Source organism: Parasteatoda tepidariorum, chromosome 8 (assembly GCF_043381705.1).
Source record: "Parasteatoda tepidariorum isolate YZ-2023 chromosome 8, CAS_Ptep_4.0, whole genome shotgun sequence".
Lineage (NCBI taxonomy): Eukaryota > Metazoa > Arthropoda > Arachnida > Araneae > Theridiidae > Parasteatoda > Parasteatoda tepidariorum.
In genome coordinates this window covers 73,262,511-73,283,859 of record NC_092211.1, presented here as the reverse complement: position 1 = coordinate 73,283,859, position 21,349 = coordinate 73,262,511, and the positions used below count along the sequence as shown (strand labels likewise).

At 30.4% G+C, this 21,349-nt stretch overlaps 1 protein-coding gene across 2 annotated transcripts in view; it reads right to left on the bottom strand.

The window, feature by feature from the left end:
* Window positions 1-19,616, bottom strand: part of LOC107443832 (sodium-coupled monocarboxylate transporter 1) — a 34,426-nt gene extending 14,810 nt beyond the window's left edge. The window contains exons 1-5 of one of the 2 annotated variants that reach the window (XM_071184226.1): window positions 19,222-19,616; window positions 13,016-13,081; window positions 10,266-10,385; window positions 8,836-8,990; window positions 7,055-7,195 (exon numbers count right to left, since the gene is read on the bottom strand). In XM_071184226.1, the coding sequence (XP_071040327.1) occupies window positions 7,055-7,195; window positions 8,836-8,990; window positions 10,266-10,385; window positions 13,016-13,081; window positions 19,222-19,563 (824 nt within the window). In that variant the 5' untranslated portion in view covers window positions 19,564-19,616. Of the gene's footprint in view, window positions 1-7,054; window positions 7,196-8,835; window positions 8,991-10,265; window positions 10,386-13,015; window positions 13,082-16,496; window positions 17,055-19,221 lie in introns of those variants that run through there. The other variant, XM_043042314.2, reaches the window with a different exon arrangement.
* Between the last annotated feature and the right edge of the window lie 1,733 nt (window positions 19,617-21,349).

Below are 21,349 nucleotides of genomic sequence, written 5' to 3'. Positions count from 1 at the left end.
ATTGAGCATTTAAAGTTAAACATTCCGGCTACAACCCGTTGTGAGGAACGGAAGTTATAGAGGTTAAAGCTCCACACTTTTGTTACAAACGACATTATTGTGACAATGTGGTCAGCATTGAGCATTTAAAGTTAAACATTCCGGCTACAACCCGTTGTGAGGAACGGAAGTTATAGAGGTTAAAGATCCACACTTTTGTTACGAACGGCATGATTGTGGCAATGGGGGTCAGCATTGAGCATTTAAAGTTAAACATTCCGGCTACAACCCGTTGTGAGGAACGGAAGTTATAGAGGTTAAAGCTCCACACTTTTGTTACAAACGGCATGATTGTGACAATGTGGTCAGCATTGAGCATTTAAAGTTAAACATTCCGGCTACAACCCGTTGTGAGGAACGGAAGTTATAGAGGTTAAAGCTCCACACTTTTGTTACAAACGACATTATTGTGACAATGTGGTCAGCATTGAGCATTTAAAGTTAAACATTCCGGCTACAACCCGTTGTGAGGAACGGAAGTTATAGAGGTTAAAGATCCACACTTTTGTTACGAACGGCATGATTGTGGCAATGGGGGTCAGCATGGCAAACACGCCTCATTTACTTTCCAGGCAAGCTGGGACCCATGAATATGAATATGTTTGGACTTCAAGCTGCCATTGGGGATTGAAGCCCAGTTCTTCATTATGACTGTTCAGTGCCTCAACCACTGAACCATCGTAGTTCATCACGTAACTTAAAATTCAAATATTTAGGTCGAGCTTGATTTTTGACTACTTTGTGCCAAACATGATAAGATGTTAACAAGAAGTAATATACTAAATTGTACAGTTACAACATCTACACAAAATTAGAATTTAAAAAACACATAAGTCTTAAGAAAATCACCACTTTTATTAATATCCAAATTAATTTTCAAGTGGAAAGCGCTGTCATAATAAATTGATAATATAAACGACTAAAATTAAATCTATTTATTATTCTTAAGATAGAACACAATTGATAGTTGATAAATTAAAGTAAAAAAAACACTAAATAAAATAGCGCAAAATGGTATTGCATACATTCTAGCTAGGATAAAAGAAAAAAATTTTAATAATTAAATAATTTAAAATAATTAAATAATTTAGAATAATTAAATAATTTAAATAATTAAATAATTTTAATAATTTAAAAATTTTATAGTTAAATAAGTAGTGCTCACATAATATTTTTACCAACCATACTGTTTTAACATCAGAAATTTCTCCTCTCTTGTACAGAGGCTTAATGAAGTCAACAACTGTTACAGTAGCAGCGGAATTCAGGCACGATGAAATGGTGCTCAATGAAGCGCTGAAAAGACCTGCTATACAAATGCCAGTCATACCAGGAATGGAACTGAATTTTTTAATAATGTAATCTGGAACAATCTAAAATCAATACGAAATAGTTATTTAGGATTGACAACGCGAACATGTTATTCTAAATAGGTGGTTACTTCAATATCATTCTCCTCCAAAATCTAAGTTTTCTGAAAATATTTGAGCGAATTATGGATTCTATAAATTATATAATGATGACGAACTTTAAATTTAGAAAACGCGCTTTGTATTGTTTGTATGATATAAAATTGTCTCGAATATGATGTGGTGTTAGTTTTATATTTTCTTTTTTATTTTAGTTCCTTCATTTTTCAGGTGAGTGAATTATGGTATTTAGGGGCATATTTTAAAACTTTTTAATTCAGAAATAGAAAATTAAATTTTCAGTAGTAGCAGAAATCAAAACTAAAAGGATAATTTCCTTAAAAACAGACCTTTGTCGATGTACCTTTTGTAAAAAACTACTTATGATATTACTATGAAATCTTTTGGGGATATTTGAGATTATATCAGCTGTATGGTGTGAGAATTTTTTAGAGTTAACAGGAATACGTTTTGAATAATGAAGGATTTTTTATGAAACTTTGTGAAAAATTAAACGTTATACGTTCATAATTTTTTTTAAAAATTTTCTGAAAAAAATATGTATTAACAATTATAGTGTAAATATGTATAGGTAAATATTTTGTGGAAAAAAACTGAATCAATATCTCATTTAGCAGCTAAGAAAAGGTACATCGAAAAAAATCAGTTTTAACTTTACACAAGCCTGCGAAATTGAACTTTTTGAAAAATACAGGAGAAGCTATTGTTGATTTATATGTTATTTGATGTGCTGATTTTGAAACTGACCATCATTTTTCCCAATCACATCAGGATTTTTTATAAAATCGATATTAATGTTTTTACTAAAATCCTATTTGGAAAGGAATTCTCTCAAACAATTTTGCATGTTATCCGATAACTGTTCTCTTCATTCATTTTGATCTATGTAAAATTTAATCTTGTGAAAGAAAATTGATTTTTTAACTATCAGCTAATTTTTTAAAGGTTAAAATGAATAAAAAATACTGTTACTGGACCGCACAAGTCACCTCTGGTCGATAGAAAAAAAATAAGTTCCTTGTGTCAAAATTTTTACATCAGTTTCTAGAAGAAAATCACCAACATACCATTTTAATTTGTTTTTATTGAGATAACTGACATAAAATTGGCGATTGACCAGGAATAACAAATATTGTGCATGTGTATATGAAAGTTTGAAACAAAAAACAAAACAAACAAAAAAACAGAACAAACAAACACAAAACAAACAAAAAACAAAGCAAACAAAAAACAAAACAAACAAGAACCAAAACAAGGAAAAAACAAAAAAGAAAAGTTTCTAACTAAGTACATGCTCGTTTTCCTCTGAAACTTATTTTTGATGATCTTTTTTTATGCTTAATCTCAGGTTTATCCCGAGCTATCATCCAACAGTAATCAGCGAGCATGTTCTTGTCTCATCTTCCTTGATATTTACGCTCCATATCTCTGATATCTTGATGGAACCTTTCCCCTTGTTCTTCACTAACTGCTCCCAAATTTTCAGGGAAAAAGTCCACACGTGAGTGAAGGAAATGCATTTTTACATTCATGGAGCAACCCAACGTTTTAAATTTGTCCAGCATTTACATTACAATTTCCTTATAATCAGGATCCTTGTAATTTACTGACGACATCTTTGAAAGCAACCCAAGCTTCTTTTTCCGTTTCTGTCATGTTAGTCTCAAATTCTTTATCCTTCATGAGTTTGCAACTTAGCTTGGGATTAACCTGGAAACTTTTTGCACAGGTAATTAAAACAATTGCCATCTTTTGAAACAGCCTTGACAAACTGCTTCATTACACCTAATTTAATTTGTAGCGGAGGTAACAATACTTTTTTCGGTTCAACTAAGCTGTTTCGAATAACATTTTTGGTGCCTTGGTCAAGATTTTGTCTTCTCGGCCATTCTTTTTTGACCCAATGTTGAGTCTTGTCACGGCTGTCCCACTCACAAATGAAACATGGGTACTTTGTAAATCCCCCTTGTTGACCAAGAAGCATGGAGATAACTTTTAAATCACCGCAATTGTGGTCAATGTATTTTATTGTGTTCAGGACGAGAGACAGGTTTTCGTAGTATTCTTTTAAATGTACTGAGTGTCCAACTGGTACTGATGCATACTGGCTCCCATGATGAGGAAGAACAGCTTTGATGCTTCTTTTATATGAATCTATAAACAGCCTCTACTCATCTATCGCAGATGACATTAAATTTGCTCATCAATCCAGGAACATCAGAACAATAGACCAAGTTCTCCTCTTCATCAAAGTACTTAATAAATTCCTTTTCACGATTCCTGTACCAATAAAAAGATGTTCCTTTTGCCAATAAGTTTTTTTCTTTCAGTCTGGAGCCTAACAATTCAGCTGCGTCTTTCGAAAGGCCAAGATCTCTAGTCAAATCATTAAGTTCAACCTGAGAGAAGGGCTGAGGTGAACCGGCAACAGATGGCTTATGTTCGATATCGGAGCCTTGAACTTCCGGATGTTCCGAGTCTGAAGACTCTGTCAATTCAGTTGGAAGCGAAGGCACATCAGGTCCATGAGGAACGGGGCGTATGGCCGATGGAATGCTACCAAGATAAGATATTAGTCTTTGATTTTTCCGGTTATACCCACGAACATGGCAGGAACAAAAATAACAATCATCAAAGTGGTTTTGGGGCTCCCTCCACTTCATGGAAATTCCAAATCATAAAGCAGTCTTCTTTCCCTGATGCCATAAGCGTAAATCATTGAGACACTGCACAAACTTTATGAGGTGTCCAAGATTTGTCCTGATCTCCGAGTTTCATGCCAAAATATGCGAGATAAAGTTGTCTTACATAGTCTGTAATGCTCCTCATGCGATTTTTAACAACACTATATTCGCCGCATATATAACAAAAGTCATCTGGGATATTTTCACAATGTCTCGAACTCGAAGCCATGTTTCACGAAACGCACAGAAAAAAGCAGACTTTAAAATGACTCCCGATTACGCTTGCTAGTGTTTCTGAGAGGTCAGCGAACCTAGATAAGTATTCTCGCGACGCTATTGGTAGAAATGGATTGTGACAGAGAGAGGGACGGTGACAGGAAGTAGTGATAGAGGGGTACTTTTGTAAATTTAACCAAAGTAGAATGCTGGTCAGTCAGGAAGGGAAAAAATTCAAAAACGAAAAAATTTTTATGGTAAATGTTCATAAAAATTCCAGTAAAATTGAATTTTTCTAGAAAACGTGACGTGATAGAAATTTTTCATTTTTATTTTCCATTTCAGCACCAAAAAATACATTAAGTTCAGCTATCAGACCCTTTGTCTTTTTTTCATCGCAGTTCTATACGCTCCACCGACTCCCCTTAAAGTTTTGAATTCGATGGTTAAAAGTCACTCAAAATGAGGCTTCTTTTTTATTTATTACATCGATGGTTATCGTTCCGATGCACTAATGTAAAGTGTTAAAACTATAAAAAGAAAAACGAACTATCATAACTTTTGATCTAATAATCAAATTTTCACTTAATAAAAAACTATTGTAATTGTTTACAAGGCTTACTTCAAATATTTTACTGAATTTGTGCACATCATGTTTTAAGTTACGAAATCCTTTACAGACAGAGTGGGCAAATTTTGAACCCCTTAATATTAATTTCTCTTATTATGCATTTCCCCATATCTACATTTTAACTTTTCAAAAAAATTTACGTACAATTATGAAACTCATTTTTTTTCCTAAATAAGGTCCTCGTAATTTCTTTTTAAATTGAAAATCTTCTATTATTTATTTCATTAATGAATAGTTTCTAAATATATATAGTATATATATAATGTTATCTGTCAATAAGAAAAAGGAGTTTTGTCACCTCATGAAACTTGCCACAGTCTCTGATTCAAAACAAAATAAAATATTTCTATCAAAACAAGCAAATATTTTTTTGTAATTACATGTTCTTAATCTATCAATTATTTTATATTTATTTTATTTCACTGTTTTTATTATAATAATTATACCTATTCATATCAATGTAACTTACTTGGTCGTATCTACTGACACCAGTTTGTTCTTTGTTTAAAACTGGATCACAATGGTAATATACGGAATACATAATGAGGCCTAGTACATGGCACGAAAGAAATGATAATGTTGCAGGAATAATCGTTATTAGAAATGTCCTGAAAAATAGAATTTTTCAACTGAATTCAGCTTTTTATAATATGTATTTTTAAATTATATAGTGTAAATTTGAATTAATTTAGAGTTAGTTTAAACGACAAAGATTAAATTTTCAATACCTTTCTTCTATTGACTCTCTTAATTACGTAAAATAATGTGAGTATACTACCAGAAATGATCATCACTTGTTTTGAAACGCAATATTATTTAAATCGTTTAAATACCTGGTGAAATCCTTTTGGAAAAAAAAACCTAAGTCAGAATACATAACACGGGTATACTGCTTAAAGCTATGTATACTGATATGATTTTATATTGAAATTGTTAAAAGGTGTTTAAAGGGCTAGCTTACATCTCTACATTTTTTTTTTTAATTATGACTGTTAAATTCTGTAATATTTTCTGCATTTCCCAATTCAACTGATATCGGCATTCTCTAATGTAGCTATAATCGATATAGCTCAAAATAGTGATGACATTTATAATAAAACACGCTTAAATTTATTTGCTGTCATAAAAATCATTTAAGTGTCAAAAGACGCATCATGGTAGAAATAAGTATACTATAATAGCATGCTTATAATTTTCATATTTACATACAATAATTTATATTAAAATTATATCACATCAAAATGATAAAGATAATGATATCGCAGAATTAATTTAACAATTAGTATACAAAACCTATGATATTTTATATTATTTTACATCCGTCGTTAAACAGCCGATCCAATTTTTAGTTTACGACTAATAATGTTCAATTCCGTTTCCTTGTAGTTTTGAACCCAATCCAGAAGTCAAGGGGACTCTTGAATGAAGTATTGGGAGAAATTTGATTTCGTGAACGACTTTTTGATGAAACTAATCCGCATTTACGTCACAAGGAGAGGAAAACATTGAAAACCTCTCATGGTCAACCTATCAACTAGAAAACTCTACGTTCCGTCAACCACTGAGAATATTTTTACGTCAGCACTGTGGTCGTTGTGAGCTGAGTTAAAGCAATAATATCACTGAATGAATTCAGTGGCATGACTGAATTTGCACAATGAATCTCTGATATCACTGAATTAATTTAACAATTATTTTACAAAAAAACCCAAAAATTAGTTGTGGATAAAAGGTTAACAAAGAGAATAATTTGAATCCAGTTTCAGAATCTCTAATAGAATCCCGTTTGTCCCTCGTAATCAAATTTTAAAATATAGAATTGTCTTTTGACATTGGTAGGTTAAATATCGTTTACACATCTTCCTGAAAGAATTTTTAATTGAACCTAATTGATAGATGTAAATAATCTGCTATGGAAAATCTTAACTATCTCGACAGAAATGGTTTTCTAACCAATGCTGATTTGAGCTTGAAAAGCTTAACAAATTATTTTGTCATTATAAGCGATTTTTATATTTTACTATATTATATTATACACCTCTTAAAAGACTTACTTGTTTGCTTTCTTGATATTGCTTAGACTCAGTAACCTTTGAACTTCAACTTGGTTTGTCCCATAAAATCCAATTCCAAAAATAATCCCCCTGAATACGCATGCCCAGAAATCATGCCGGTTCGTTAAATCTAAACGAAGACTAAAAAGAAATGAAAAATTACTTAAACTCATTCACAATTTAAATCACAAATTAACTCAAAAAGTAAGTTTTCACCTATTTCGTTTGTGTGCATGCTAGTAATCAAATTTTTTTTTCTGTTGTGCACAGAGAGCACAAACTTCGCTTCACTGAAAGTCTTTTTCCTCTAAGAGGTTGATGTCGACAAGCAATCTTAATTGTTAGAAACTTACAAAGACTCCCATTTTTGACCATGCAGCAATCCTTGAGAGGTGTTAAGTAAATTTTACGAATAATTTCTTCACGAAATCATGCGATTTGGGGCGAAGTGTGAACTCTCAAATATATGACAACTACTGTTTCCACAACTCGAAGCCTCATCGCAGTGCATTGTGGGATACTGTTAACTAGAATGATAAAACTAAAATAAAGACTATACAATCGAAAATAAAGTGAAATTGTCAAGCCGACCGGCCTGGATAGAGAACAAGAAGCTGCTTACGTGCCAGGAAGATCCGGGGCTCGTCCCAATTAGGGTATAAGTTAAATTTAACTATCCTTCATTGTTGTGTTGTGTCACCTACATAGTGCCTACGTTCAAGTTATTATTAGAAAAGTTAAATACATTAGGCACTTTGAAATTTGTTCCGGGGTGGGGTTGAAAATATATCGAATGCCAAAATATTTCTTTAATTTTAAGGAAGTTTCTTTCCTCCAAATTTAGGAAAGGATATTTACTTCCAAGGAACAAGGAAATTTATTTCCTCTAACAATCATTTCTTTGAGGAAAAAAATTTCCTCAAAATTAAGGAAATATTTCATCATTCTATTTTTAATATTATTATAGAAATATTTCAAAGAATTACGAAAGTTATTTAATTATTTTGGCGACGATCGGAGCGTATACCAGGAAACAGTTTCGTCAAAAACGAAAAAAAAATTCATGATATTTGAGTATCTATTTCTCACAATGCTAAAGTACGAAAGTTACTTTTAATGAAAAATTCCTTGAAAATAAGCATGATTTTTTTTTAATGCATAAAAAAAATTTTCGGTTGGGGTCAAGCTGACCCTACTCACCTGAGTGTTTGAAAAGTAAAAATGCATTTTATTGCATGCCAACCGCATTAAATGTTTAAGCTATAATATCCAATTCACAGGAAAATTACGTCATTAAACGTTACATTCAACTGTCTCAATCTTTCTCATTTACTAGTTCAATCTTTTTCTCATTTTTTGCTGAATTAATTTTTTGAGGGTATTTACAATATTTTACTGAAAATAAATTTCAAAAGATCTCTAAAGAAAATTATTAAAACCATAAATTGTGCCGTTTCAAGCTTTTAAACTCAATGGTTGCAGGTATATTTTTGAATTGCAATTCGGAATCTCTTGTCCAAGCTCATCTTGCACATTTCTCCTGTTTTGTGAAACTATATTTTTATTGATAAGGGCAGTAATCTCTGCCCTACTTTCTTTTTTTCTTCTTTTTTTTTTTTTTTTTTTTTTTTTTTTTGTTAGATGGAACTGTGCTGCTTCAAATCGGCGAAACGAGAGTGGATGGAGGATTGGATGATGAGAAGTGCTAAAACTCTTACGTCATCAGTTGTATGTTGAATATTTGTTTGAAATACTTACTCGCTCTCGAATCTCGTACTTACTCAAACATATCTAATCTGTGACCTTCTTTTGCTTGTTCATATATTTTAGCGATGCCTCCTGCATCACCAATTCCTGCTACGTACAATGATGCCATGCATATAAATATAAGCGCTGCTTGAAAAACGTCAGTCCACAAAACAGCTTTTAAACCACCCTAAAACAAATTTGTATTTTCTTTTTTAGATTTAAACATTAAAAAGAAATATTTCAAATTTCATATAAGTCGTAAGGTAATACGATTAATTTAGTAATGCGTAAGGTAATAAGTCGTAAGGTAATTTGGTAAAGTAATTGTCCGGTACTGCAAAGTGCTATTTTAATAAATGCCAAATAAAAAACTAATCAGGAGTGCTATGCAAATGAGCACAAAAAAATCAGTTTTAAGGCTTCAAACATCGATCAAAAGGCAGATTCAAGAAACACGATTAATACTGCTTTTAAAATTGTTAATAATAAATCTTTTGGTGGTTTTAATTTTCTCATATTTGAAGTGCAAAGATTTATAAATAAAATAATAATATGGTGCTGTGAGAAATTATAACTAAATCTTCAACCGTCATTATTTTAAAACGTGATATTTTGATCGGGAATTTAATGTTTCGCAGAAACAAATCAACCAATTATTCAATTAAAGCGAAATTTATTCATAATATTCACGTTTTTATGCTCTCTAGTCATCAGCATCTCAGAAACATGATATTTTGGAGGAAAAAAATGTTTCAATGTAAAAATGGGATACCCACGAATATCATAGTGTGGGTATCTCGACCCTGATTGGTTGTTGAAACGTTATTTACGCTATCAACTGTTTTACCATTCTATTTCGAGTAAGCCAAGACCATCAAGTATCAATTCTCTTAAGTGACGCATTCTAATTTCTTTCAGAAAGATTTCAATTCTTTCTCTGAATATTTCTTACTTAAAGTCACAACGCCATGTAGAACACAAACAAACTAATTATGCATCGAAGTTGCCAGGTACACAAAACAAATATGTATAAAGATTACAATGAAATGCATAAATAAATAATAAATGTAGAAGAGAAATAATTATATTTTAACAAATTCGATGTATGATGAGGCATTGTATTTAATTAACTTCATGTTAAGTAAGTTTCTAACTTATAAGGAGACACTTAGCTCGTCTTTAACACGCCATCTTGTTTATAAGCGATCACGGATGTCATAGGTCACATGTCTGGTATCGATGATCATCTTCTACTAATTTACATAATTACAATAAGAATGGGATTTCTGCAACTACAGATTTATGTTTTTAGCAACGATTTCTTATGATTCTATTTATTTATTGCGATGCAATTGAGTTTATCTTTTATTCATTTTTTTTCCGGAATTTTTTTTTCCTTAATCTTCATATTTTATTAAAATGCTATTTCTTTTCTATTGAATTCAAGTTTTTAAGCACATACCAACGAGCAGTATAGAGTACATAGAGCTCCAAGCGAAATCACCGAAATTTCTAGAGATAGATCGGTCACAGCGCTGAGAGATAGCACTGATCCAAACAGAGAAACAACCATGACAAATATCTGTAAGAAATGTAGAATTATAAAAACTCAATTATTTTATCAGTTTATATAACTTTATTCAGGGTGATAGTAATAATGGGTCTCCAAAAATGTAACAAATCACACTTATTATTTATATACTTATTATAATTACACTTATCTGCACTTATTATAATCACACTTATTATTTTAATGAATTAAACAAAAAATAAATAACTGTTAAATTTTATAACCCACAGTGCGCCAAAAAAAAGCTGATCTCCTTGAATAACTTTTAATCTAATGATCGGATCTTCGCATTCTAGGACTCAATCTTAATGAGGTGATTTCAAATACGCTAATTGATTAGGGCAGACGATATTTTAAGACAGGAAATCAGACAAAAAGCACACTTTTTCTGAATAAACATGTATTTTTTTTCCAACTGATTCGAAATTCTGATTCCCAAAGTATAAGGGGTAAAATCAATCTGGGAAATATGGTCTCCATAGTTTGGTCAAGAAAGCGATTCAAAGTAAAGACCCATTAATGTTAATTTTAAATTTTGCGTATTTCGCTTTATCCGAGAACTGTTTAAATGAATTGAAAATTTTTTGCACATAATTATAAAATTCGTGTATCCAAAGATAATTCTATCCCGAAAATAAATTTCAGTAAGTTTTTATTATTATATTTTTTTTATTTTATTAAATAAGAGTTAAAAACCGTTTGAATTGTTCGGTATACAATTTCCTACATCATTTTAAAGTATCTAATTTCACATAGCAAAATAAAAAAATTGAACGAAATCGGTTAAAACATTGCTAAAAATTCGAATTTTTAAATATACGAGATGTTTTTTAAAATTCTATTTCCCAGAAACTATTCAATCGATTACGCTCAAGCTTTGTATTTTGCCATGAGGAATTTACATGCTTTAAAATTACGTACAAAATTTTATACCTTACAATTCAAAATATTTTCGACTGTTACTTAATAAAATAATGAATATTAACTAAAATTTGTTTTTTGCATGGAATTATCTTTGGATAAATTAATTTTATAATAGTGCGCAAAATTTTTTGAATTCGCTTAAAAAGCTCTCGAGATATGGCGAAATACTAAAAAAAAAACAAAATTAACATGAAGGAGTCCAAACTTTTGACCACTCTCCCAACCAAACTGCGGTGACCATATTTTCCTGATTCCAGTTATTCCTTATATTTTGGGGGTCAGAAATCGGAATCCGTTGAAAAAAAGATATGTTTATTCAGAGAAAGTACGTTTTTGAGTCGAATTTCGTAATTTAAAATATCGTTTGAACTAAATAATTTGCATATTTGAGGTCATCCCATTGAACCATAAAGATAGAGTCCCAAAACGTGACGATCCGATCATTAAATCAAAATTTATTCAAGGTGGTCTTTTTTTTTGGCGCACTGTACGACTTATAAAAATTTCATAATTTTATGACGTTGAAATGTCGTCAATGACCAAATGACGTGAAATCAATATATACTTTATAATTTAAGTCGTTCGATGTGGATACTCAATGCAGAGCATGTGACTTGAATCCAATTCCGATTTACAGAAATTGGATCCGAAAGACCGATTCCTATAAATTCCGATTTTTCTTTTCCTAAAAATTCGTTCTTTAGGAAAATTAAATTTTTCGCTTCCTAAATTCTACTAAAAGAGACCTAAGACTACTAAAAATTCTTACCTGTTGTCTAATACTTAGGTTAATTTTAACCTGTTCTTCTTTAAATATATCTTAAAACATGAGTATTGATCTACTCTCTCCTAAAAATTGGTTGGAAATTTTGAGTTCTTATACATTCCATATTCATTCTATATTCTTATACATTCCATATTCCATATACATCCTATATTCTTATACAGCAAACGAATTTAGTAGTCATCACAATCAGCTATAAGGTCATTTAAATAATGCAAAATCAAAATGTTCAAAGTCATTTGCAAGGTTTCAAGTTTTGTTATACTTGCTGAATGTAAAAAGATAGAGAAGAATATTTTAATATTATTTCTAATGAGATTCGGAAGATGAATTTTTGCAAATATCTCCAAAATTTTGACATATTGATATCGAAGTCAGAGAGTTAACAGTCCTTGATTGGATTTAGTTGTAATTATCAATTAGTTGTCGTAATTTTGAGATTGTGTGTAGCAACTGACTGTTTTCACTATTCTTATTGGACGATACGTATTCCCATCTCGAAAGAAACGTATTCCTATAGATTGATATATAACTGATTGATGATTGAAAGATTAGCAGTGGAGTGACTTCTGCTTTGACACCTCTATTATTATCTTTAAAATTGCTTTTATACCTTCTTAAATAACAGACAGTAAGAGCATCTGATTGAATGCAGTCCTTCAATCGCATAAGCATGATTCTGACTTTAAGTTTCAATAAATTTATTCAAATCAATTGAGGTACTTTCTAGAGTTAAATATCCCGTAATTCTGTTTATTTAGATTATATTCAGTTCTAATTAATTTTTTGTCAAATTAAATAATATATTTTTTTGAGTTTTGTTTCAGAACATAATATGAGATAAGATAATTATTGTTTAAGAAGGCTCTGAAATAGTTAATATCAATTACAAGTAAAAGGTGGTTTTTAATAAGAGAAAAAAAAATTCAATTACCATTTGTACAAGGAACAATGCTGAAATGATATATCTTATCATACTTCCATATCGCATTTCCAGGAACTGAAACAAAATTTGTACTTTACATGACCGGTAACCAAAATAACAATGAATATCAACTAACAATGTTTTCCGAAATACTTAGTTTTTTTGCGGTGTAAAGTCTATATTAATTCTTTACAAGGCTGTAGGGAGGCATACTTACCACTAACTACATTAATTGTTAATTACCAATGGGAAGCTATTTTTCCACATAGGTTTTTTGCTGTGATCTATTTATAAACATTAGAGAAAACAACAAAAAAAACGAAGAAGGGTTTTGTTTACATATTAGTAACACTAAGATTATCGTCGTGTCAAAAAAAAAAGAGGCAAATACTGAGGAGCTATTTACTCTTGTACGTTATACGTTCGTTCATTAAATCATTTCACTTATAGCTTATTTGCAGTTATAAACACATAATTTATAAACTAGATTAGTTGAAAAAACACAAAAGTTCAAGTTTAATATTCTTCTTTACAGTGGTAAAATTTGAAAAATCTCACCATCTTTCTATCTAAAAAGACCTGTCTAAAACTCAAATTAAATTTAGGTAGTTTGCTAAATGAGTGTTTTTTTTATGAATCACTCTCTATCTCAAAAATATTTTTACACAACATTACTAGAAAAAAGTTGCCCTGTAAAAGGCAAAAAATCATGCTTCAAAGTTTTTTTCTACTGAACTAAAATTCGAATTAAGATATATTCATTTTTATGAAAGGGAAGACCTCAAATATGCTAATTAATTAGTGTAGAAGTATTTTAGGTTACGAAATCTGACTCAAAAGCTTACTGTCTCTGAATAAATATAACTTCTTTACGACGGATACGGTTTCCTGAATCCCTAAAATATAGTGGAAACCTCAATATGCAAATATGGTCCAAAAGATTTGATCAGGAGAGCGGTCCAAAAATTGGACCCCTTAATGTTAACTTTACTTTCTGCGTATTTCGCCGTATCTCGGGAACCTTTTAAAGCGAATTGAAAAAATGTTACGCACAATAATAGAATTCGTTTATCCAAAGATAATTCCATACAAAAAATAAACTTTAGGAAGCATTTATTATTTTTTATTATTTCATTTAATAATAGTCGAAAAAATTTGAAGGTATGTAATTTTCTACATCACAACAAAGTACGTAAATTTACATGGCAAAATACAAAATTTGAGCGTAATCGGTCAAATAGTTCCTGAGAAATTGAATTTAAAAGGAAATTTCATAAGAGCTATTTAACCGATTCGGATGCGAAATTACTTTAAATTTATCTAAAAAAAATTTACCTACCTTTCAATCGAAATTCTTTTGACTAATATTAAATAAAATAATAAAAAGTAAAAAAAATAATAAATATTTACTGAAATTTATATTTAGCATAGATTTATCTTCGGATAAACGAATTTAATAATTGCCTGAAGAAATTTTTTATTTTGCTTAAAAAGCTCTTGAAATATTAAAAATACGCATAAAGTGAAACTAACATTAAGAGGTTCAAACTTTGGATCGCTCTTCTAACCAAACTATGAGGACCATATTTCCCTATGTTTGGGGGCTACCCCCTATATTTTGGGGTTCAGAAATCTGAATCCGTTAAAAAAAGGTATGTTTGAGTAAGTACATTTTTGCGTCAAATTTCATATTTTAAAATATAGCCTGCTCTAATTAATTAGCGTATTTTAGTTCACCTTCTTGAATCATTAAGATTGAATCCTAGAACGTAAAGATCTGATCAGTAGAACAGAAGTTATTTAGGGATCCAAATTTTCGTTAAGTCTCCCCCACACAATTGAAAAGAAGGTACGTGAAACACTTGTCATTAATTTTGGACAAAAAAATTTTTTAAATAATTATTTTTTGAACTTAAAAAAATCTGATTATTTTTGGATAAAAAGATGATAAAAAAGTAATCGCTGTAAATTGCGTCAACGGGTCGTCAAGTTGCAAGCAATCGTAAGCTTAACGAGTACTTGAGCAAAAGCAAATCGCACTACTCAAATAAAGGGAAGCTACAACCGCTTTAATAAGGCTACTAAACAGAGATTGAAGTATGTTCTGTGAAATTCGCACCGTCAAAATACTTAAGTTAGACTTACGATTTCAATTGTTCTTAAAACAATTCTAGTACAGTTCTTCTGTTTGAAAGATGATATTATTTTTGAAGTTATACTTTTTATGCGACTTCCAACAAGGTTGCGCTAAGGCCTGGTTTCTTAGGACAGGACGCCGTCAATTGTAAATCAGCGCTAACCTCTGATTGGTCCATTTGTAAGTTTGATAGTATACGTCATCGAACGCTCATCTTGAACTACAATTGCCGTCCAACTGAACAGCAGTTGGATTACAGCGTGACGTTAACCACAGAAGCAATGGCGGACAACATCCAACAGCACATTGAAATCAGCCAAGATCAAGATTTTGACAATAAACATAGCTTCTTCATTAAACATAGCACTCTTCATTTAGCTCAGCTATAATGTGTTTTTCCTTGGACAAAGTCATTATTTGTTCTCTAAAACACTGGTCGACAATAACAAATCAATACAAATTCAAAATAAATATTTGTTTACGTTATTAACGCATGCGCAATGAGAGATAAAGTCTGCGTTGGACCGACTGCTCACGCTGAGCTAACAAAAAAGTATTTTTTGGCGTCAGCTCTACGTCAACTCTCCGCTGACGCCCAGATAAGGCGCTTGTCCTAAGACACCAGACCTTTAAACGTTTAACGCTACATTTTTATTGGCCGGGAAATCACGTGGTAGGATCCAGTTTTCCCTCATTTATTTCCATGTTGTTTTGGTTCTCACTAGCATAAAAATAAAAGTCATAAAAGTATTGTTTTCTTAATTAATATTTTTTTAGTTTGTCTTGATACACATATAATTTAATAGGGAGCAGGAAAAAGAGTCGTTGAATAGAACTAGTGATTCTTCTACGACTGCTGATTCTTCTACAATTAACGTCGCAGATTACGAAGTTCAACTTCTTCCGCGCAGAGGGACTCCACGCACTTTTTTTATTAGGTGACGATTACTTCGTTTTAACCTCATTGAAAGTTGTAATTATAACTAATAAATAATTATATTCATAACTACTTTTCAAGCACTCGGGTTGTACAGAACATTTCTTATATATGGTTAACATTACATAAAGAAATTAAGTATTTCTAGTAAATACAAACAAAAGATAATCATTTCAAAATAAAACATTTTACTTCCAAATAACTTACATTTAGAATCATCCAAAAACCTACTCTTGCTGATTATCACTGTTACAATTACGTATCCAACAAAAAAAAAATAATATAAGTGTTTAAATAATCTTTCTATCAAGAAATTCAAATTAAAAAATATCTCTACTCATCAATACCATTATAAAGACGTAATAAGCAATAACGAATCATTTAAACCAAGTCAATTTTAAAAAGAAAAAAATTACTTCGTAGACTGTTGACACTCCGCATTGAAAATACACTGGTATGAAAATCTTTAATGCTAAAAACATTCCAATTGGAAGAGTTAGAACTCCAACAGTAATGCCAAATCCATACTTGTAGTCTTCAGCAGGTACCGCAATTATTGTAGAAGGCGATATTATGGTAACAATTATGGAAAGAATAACGGGGAGTTTAGTCATTCGTTTACCAGCTAGCATGTACTCTTTTGCTGTCATCTGGTTATTTGAAAGCAACCTTGAAATTACTCCAATACCCACAGAAATCAATAATGTAATGCAAATAACGATGTAATCAACAACGCCAAGAAACTGTTTGGCAACCATTTTTTTCCCGTAGCGAGAAATATATACTCCCTAAATATAATCCTTACTCGAAATTTAAGAAAAAGTCCTATAATTGAGGAAGAGTGTTGTTCACAATAAAAAAATAATTCAGAAGTCAGCAAAAACGAAGGATTCTTTAAGGAAAGATAAATTTCAATTACAGCTATTTTTATTCAAGCAAAGGCATGCCTCTCTCCAAAGCCATGACACTAATTAGAAGAAAATCTCCTCAAACAATATCGTAATTTCCAGCATTCGTATTGGACAAGCCTATCACGTGACGTGAGCTTCAATAAGCAAAACAGCTACAGATATATTAAGATGCCATTTGCAAAAAAACTAATAGAAGTAACAACTGAAATTATATTGTTTTACTATTTTTTAAAAATCTAGCTGTAATATTAGTACTTGTAGTATTAGTATGAATTATTAGTAGCGGTAGTATGAGACTTTTTTTAAAAAAAAAAAAAACTTTATTATCGAACTTTAAATGGCTTATGGAACTAGAAGAATAAAAATAGCATATTGCATTGTATCATTGTAGTCGGATATGTTTATATTAGGAGACTTTTAGGTTAGTTTTTAAAAATAAAACATTATCCTAGAAAAGTGATGCTTACAAACATAAAGCCTTGCGAACTCATACTTTATATTTTAACTGCAAATAGTTTTACGTACTATGCGTATTAAAATATAATTAAATAATGAAAAGCATCTTGGTACGGCACCGTAATAATCAGAAAATTCTTGAATAGAAATTAAAAAAGAAAATAGAGCTCCGTAAACTTATACTAAAAAACTTTGTTGTTAAGCTTCACAATACTTTAGGATTCAACTTCATGTGATTCAAGACGTTAAGAGTATAAAAATAGTATATTGCATGGCATCATTATTATCAAAAATTTTTAGGTGAACTTTTAAAAAGGAAAATTTCCCCTCGAAAATTGATATTAACAAACTTTTAATAACTAAACGGAAATTTTTGGGTTGGGATTTCTAACAATAATAAAAAAGTAGTTGAAGGTGGCAAAATAAATATTACACAATAACTTAAAGAATAAATTATGATTCAAAAAAGTACTTTATTATTTAAATTTAAATGGTTTAAGGCACTAGAGTGAATAAAAAGTAAATTTCCTGCCACAATTGTAATCAGAAATTTTCAGAATTGTATTACAAGAAGAAAGTATTACGTGGTGATTTGATACAAACAAAACTTCGGAAACAAATACAAATATCATATTACAGGGCATCATTGCTATCAGAACTCATTAGGTTGGTATTACTAAAATTAAGAAAACACGTAGTTGAATATTCCACAATGGCTTAAAAAGAGAAATTAAGATTAAAAAGAAATAATTTTTGATTTAAATTTAAATGGCTTAAGGCACTGGAGTGAAAAAATAATTTATAGTTTAGGATTTCTAACATTAAAAAACAAGTAGTTACTGGTGGCAAAATATACATTACAAAATGGTTTAGGTTAGTTTCAAAAAATAAAATATTACCTCGTAAACTGAACTAAACGGACTAATGCGTTAGGATTTAACTTAATGGCTTGAGGCACTAGGATAGCATCATTATAATCGTAAATTTTTAGATTGGAATTGCTAACACTAAATGCCAAGTAGTTGCAGGTGCAAAATAAATATTGCAGGACAGCTTGAAAAAGAAATTAAGATTTGAAGAAAATACTTTAAGATTTTATTGTAAAAACAACATCATGGCATAATTATAATCGGAAATGTTTAGGTTAGTTTTAAAAAAGAAAATATTACCTCGTAAACTGATGCTAAGAAAACTTGTTACAAACCCTCGAAAACTAATGCAAATAGCATATTGTAGGGCATCATTGCATTCGGAAATTAAAGTGCTGAAATATGTAATATAATAGCTTAAATAAAGATGTTAAAATTAAAAAAAGTTATGTTTTAATTTTAAATTATTTCAGTCACTAGAGTATAAAAATAGTATATTACATGGCATCATTATGATCTAGGAATTTTAAATTAGTTTTAAAAAAGAAAATATTACCTCGTGAACAAATACTATACTAGCAAACCTCGTTACAAACTCTTATGAAATAATACTTCCTATTTTAACTTCAAATGGTTTTTAAGGCAGTAGAGCTTTAAAAATAGCATTATATGGCATTATTATAATCGGAAATGTTTAGGTTAGGATTTCTAACATTAAAAAACAAGTATTTGAATATGGTAAAAAATTTTATAATAATAGCTTAAAAAAGAAATTAAAATTTAAAAAAAATTCTTTATGATTTAAATTAAAATGATTTCAAACACTAGACTATAAAAATAGCCTATTGCATGGCTTCATTATTATCAAAGATTTTTTGGTTAGTTTTATAAAAACCAAATATTACCTCGTAAACTGTTGACACTCCGCATTGAAAATACACAGGTATAAAAATCTTTAAGGCTAAAAACATTCCAATTGGTAGAACAAAGACTCCAATTGCGAATTTAAATCCATACAGGTATATTTCTGCTGGTGCAGAAAGTATTGTTGACGGAGATACTATTGTAACAATTATGGAAAGAACAACGGGGAGTTTAGTCATTCGTTTGCCAGCTAGCATGTACTCTTTTGCTGTCATCTGTTTATTTGAAAGCAACCTTGAAATTATTCCAATACCTACTGTAATCAGTAATGAAGCACCTATAACTATATAATCAATAACGCCAAGAAATTGTTTGGTACCCATTTTGGCAAGCAAAAAAATAAGAACTTTCTAAATATGATCCATATTTGAAACGAAATAAATAGATAATGGAAAATAATTGTTATTACGGATAAAACAGAGTTCATAAGCCAGAACAAATAACGCATTAATTATGAACAATAAATTTCAATTACATTGGTTTTTATTAATCAAACAAAATCAGTGTTTTCTGAAATACGATGGCACTAATTGAAAGCTATTTTGTTTTATTTGACTTAACAATCTTCAAACTGATATTTATTCTTTACTAAAGAAACGCTTAGTCGGATCATTTTTTATCATTTCTTTATAAGGAGAGCGAAAGTGTTAATTGGTGGAATTCAATTCTTTTTTAACATTTTATTTATGTACTATTTATAATCTTAATAAGTTGATGGATTTATTTTTTTCCAAGGTCAATAAATACCCTAAATACATAGCACTTTGCTAACGCGCCTGTTTAAAATATGTCATATACGCTGTGAAACGATCTATCACAATTCCATCAAATGATAAGTCACAACATTAAGAACAGTTGCCGTAATATTTTGTAATTCTTGTTCTTTTTTTGTCTACAAATTAAGAGATAAAATTTAGGTTTATTATTGAAATCGTTTATTTTATAATTTGTTAAATTGAAATTACTTGATTAAAAATCTTCATCTGCTTAAAAAATATACAGAGAGAAGTAAAAGTCGACATGTTCCAGCACTCAAAACTAGGTACCAATTTTACTCACCAGGCGTAAATTGGAAAAAAAGGTGAAAGCAATTTGAAATATAAAACGTAAAAATTTCAATCAAAAATGGAAAAGAAAGCAAAAAATAAAAAAAGAGAAGCCGCAACGACCGAGAGTGGAACAAAGAAAAATAACCATGAAAAAACAGAAAAAGAAAAACCACTGTAACTCAGAGGGTCAAATCAGAGTAAAACGGATTTCCCATACTACTGCAGCATTCATAAGAATGAAACAAGATTCCAGGATATCAAGATGAGCCGATGAGTTTTTAATCAAGCCGAAAAATAAAATAAAGGAAAAACATAATCTCTTCATCAGCTCACACGATTTTATCTGTAAAAAGAAGTGCTTTCCAATATTGTATCACTACAGCCAAAGCAAAATATATCAATATAATAGTGTGAGGAGCTCTTAAAAAACTGAAACGAAATTAGAGCACATAAAGTAAAAAATATATCAAGCAAAAGACAGAAAATTAACAACATTACATTGACGTGCTTCTATGTCGGGCGTGTTTCTATGGCTTTATGCGATGTGTTTATTTGTTTTGCAGCTTTATACTACGCAGTTTTCGTTTATTTTGTGTGCAGTGTATAAATAATCAGTTGGAACATTTTCATCATGGGTAAAAATGTAAAGGCTAATATATTTTCAAACCACAAAATATCCCGAAGATAGAAGGTTTTTATATATATACAGATAGATGGATAGATAGATGGATTGATATAGATATATATAGATAAGTAGATATAGGTATAGAGAAATAGATATAGAGATATAGATAGATAGATATAAATAGATAGATATATACTGCTTTTTTGACCAGCTTATTATACTGCTTATTATACTGCTTTTTATGCTGCTTTTAGACTGCTTTTGAGATGGGCTGACTCAGTGGAGACTGATTTTCTCGCAATTAATGAAAGGAATTGGAGATCAAAGACAAATCGTAAGTCGGCATGGAGAAATCTTCAGAGGAAGGCATTGGCTCACTTTGGGACATTGGGCTGTCTCACCAACTATGATGTTATATATATATATTGCAGGACA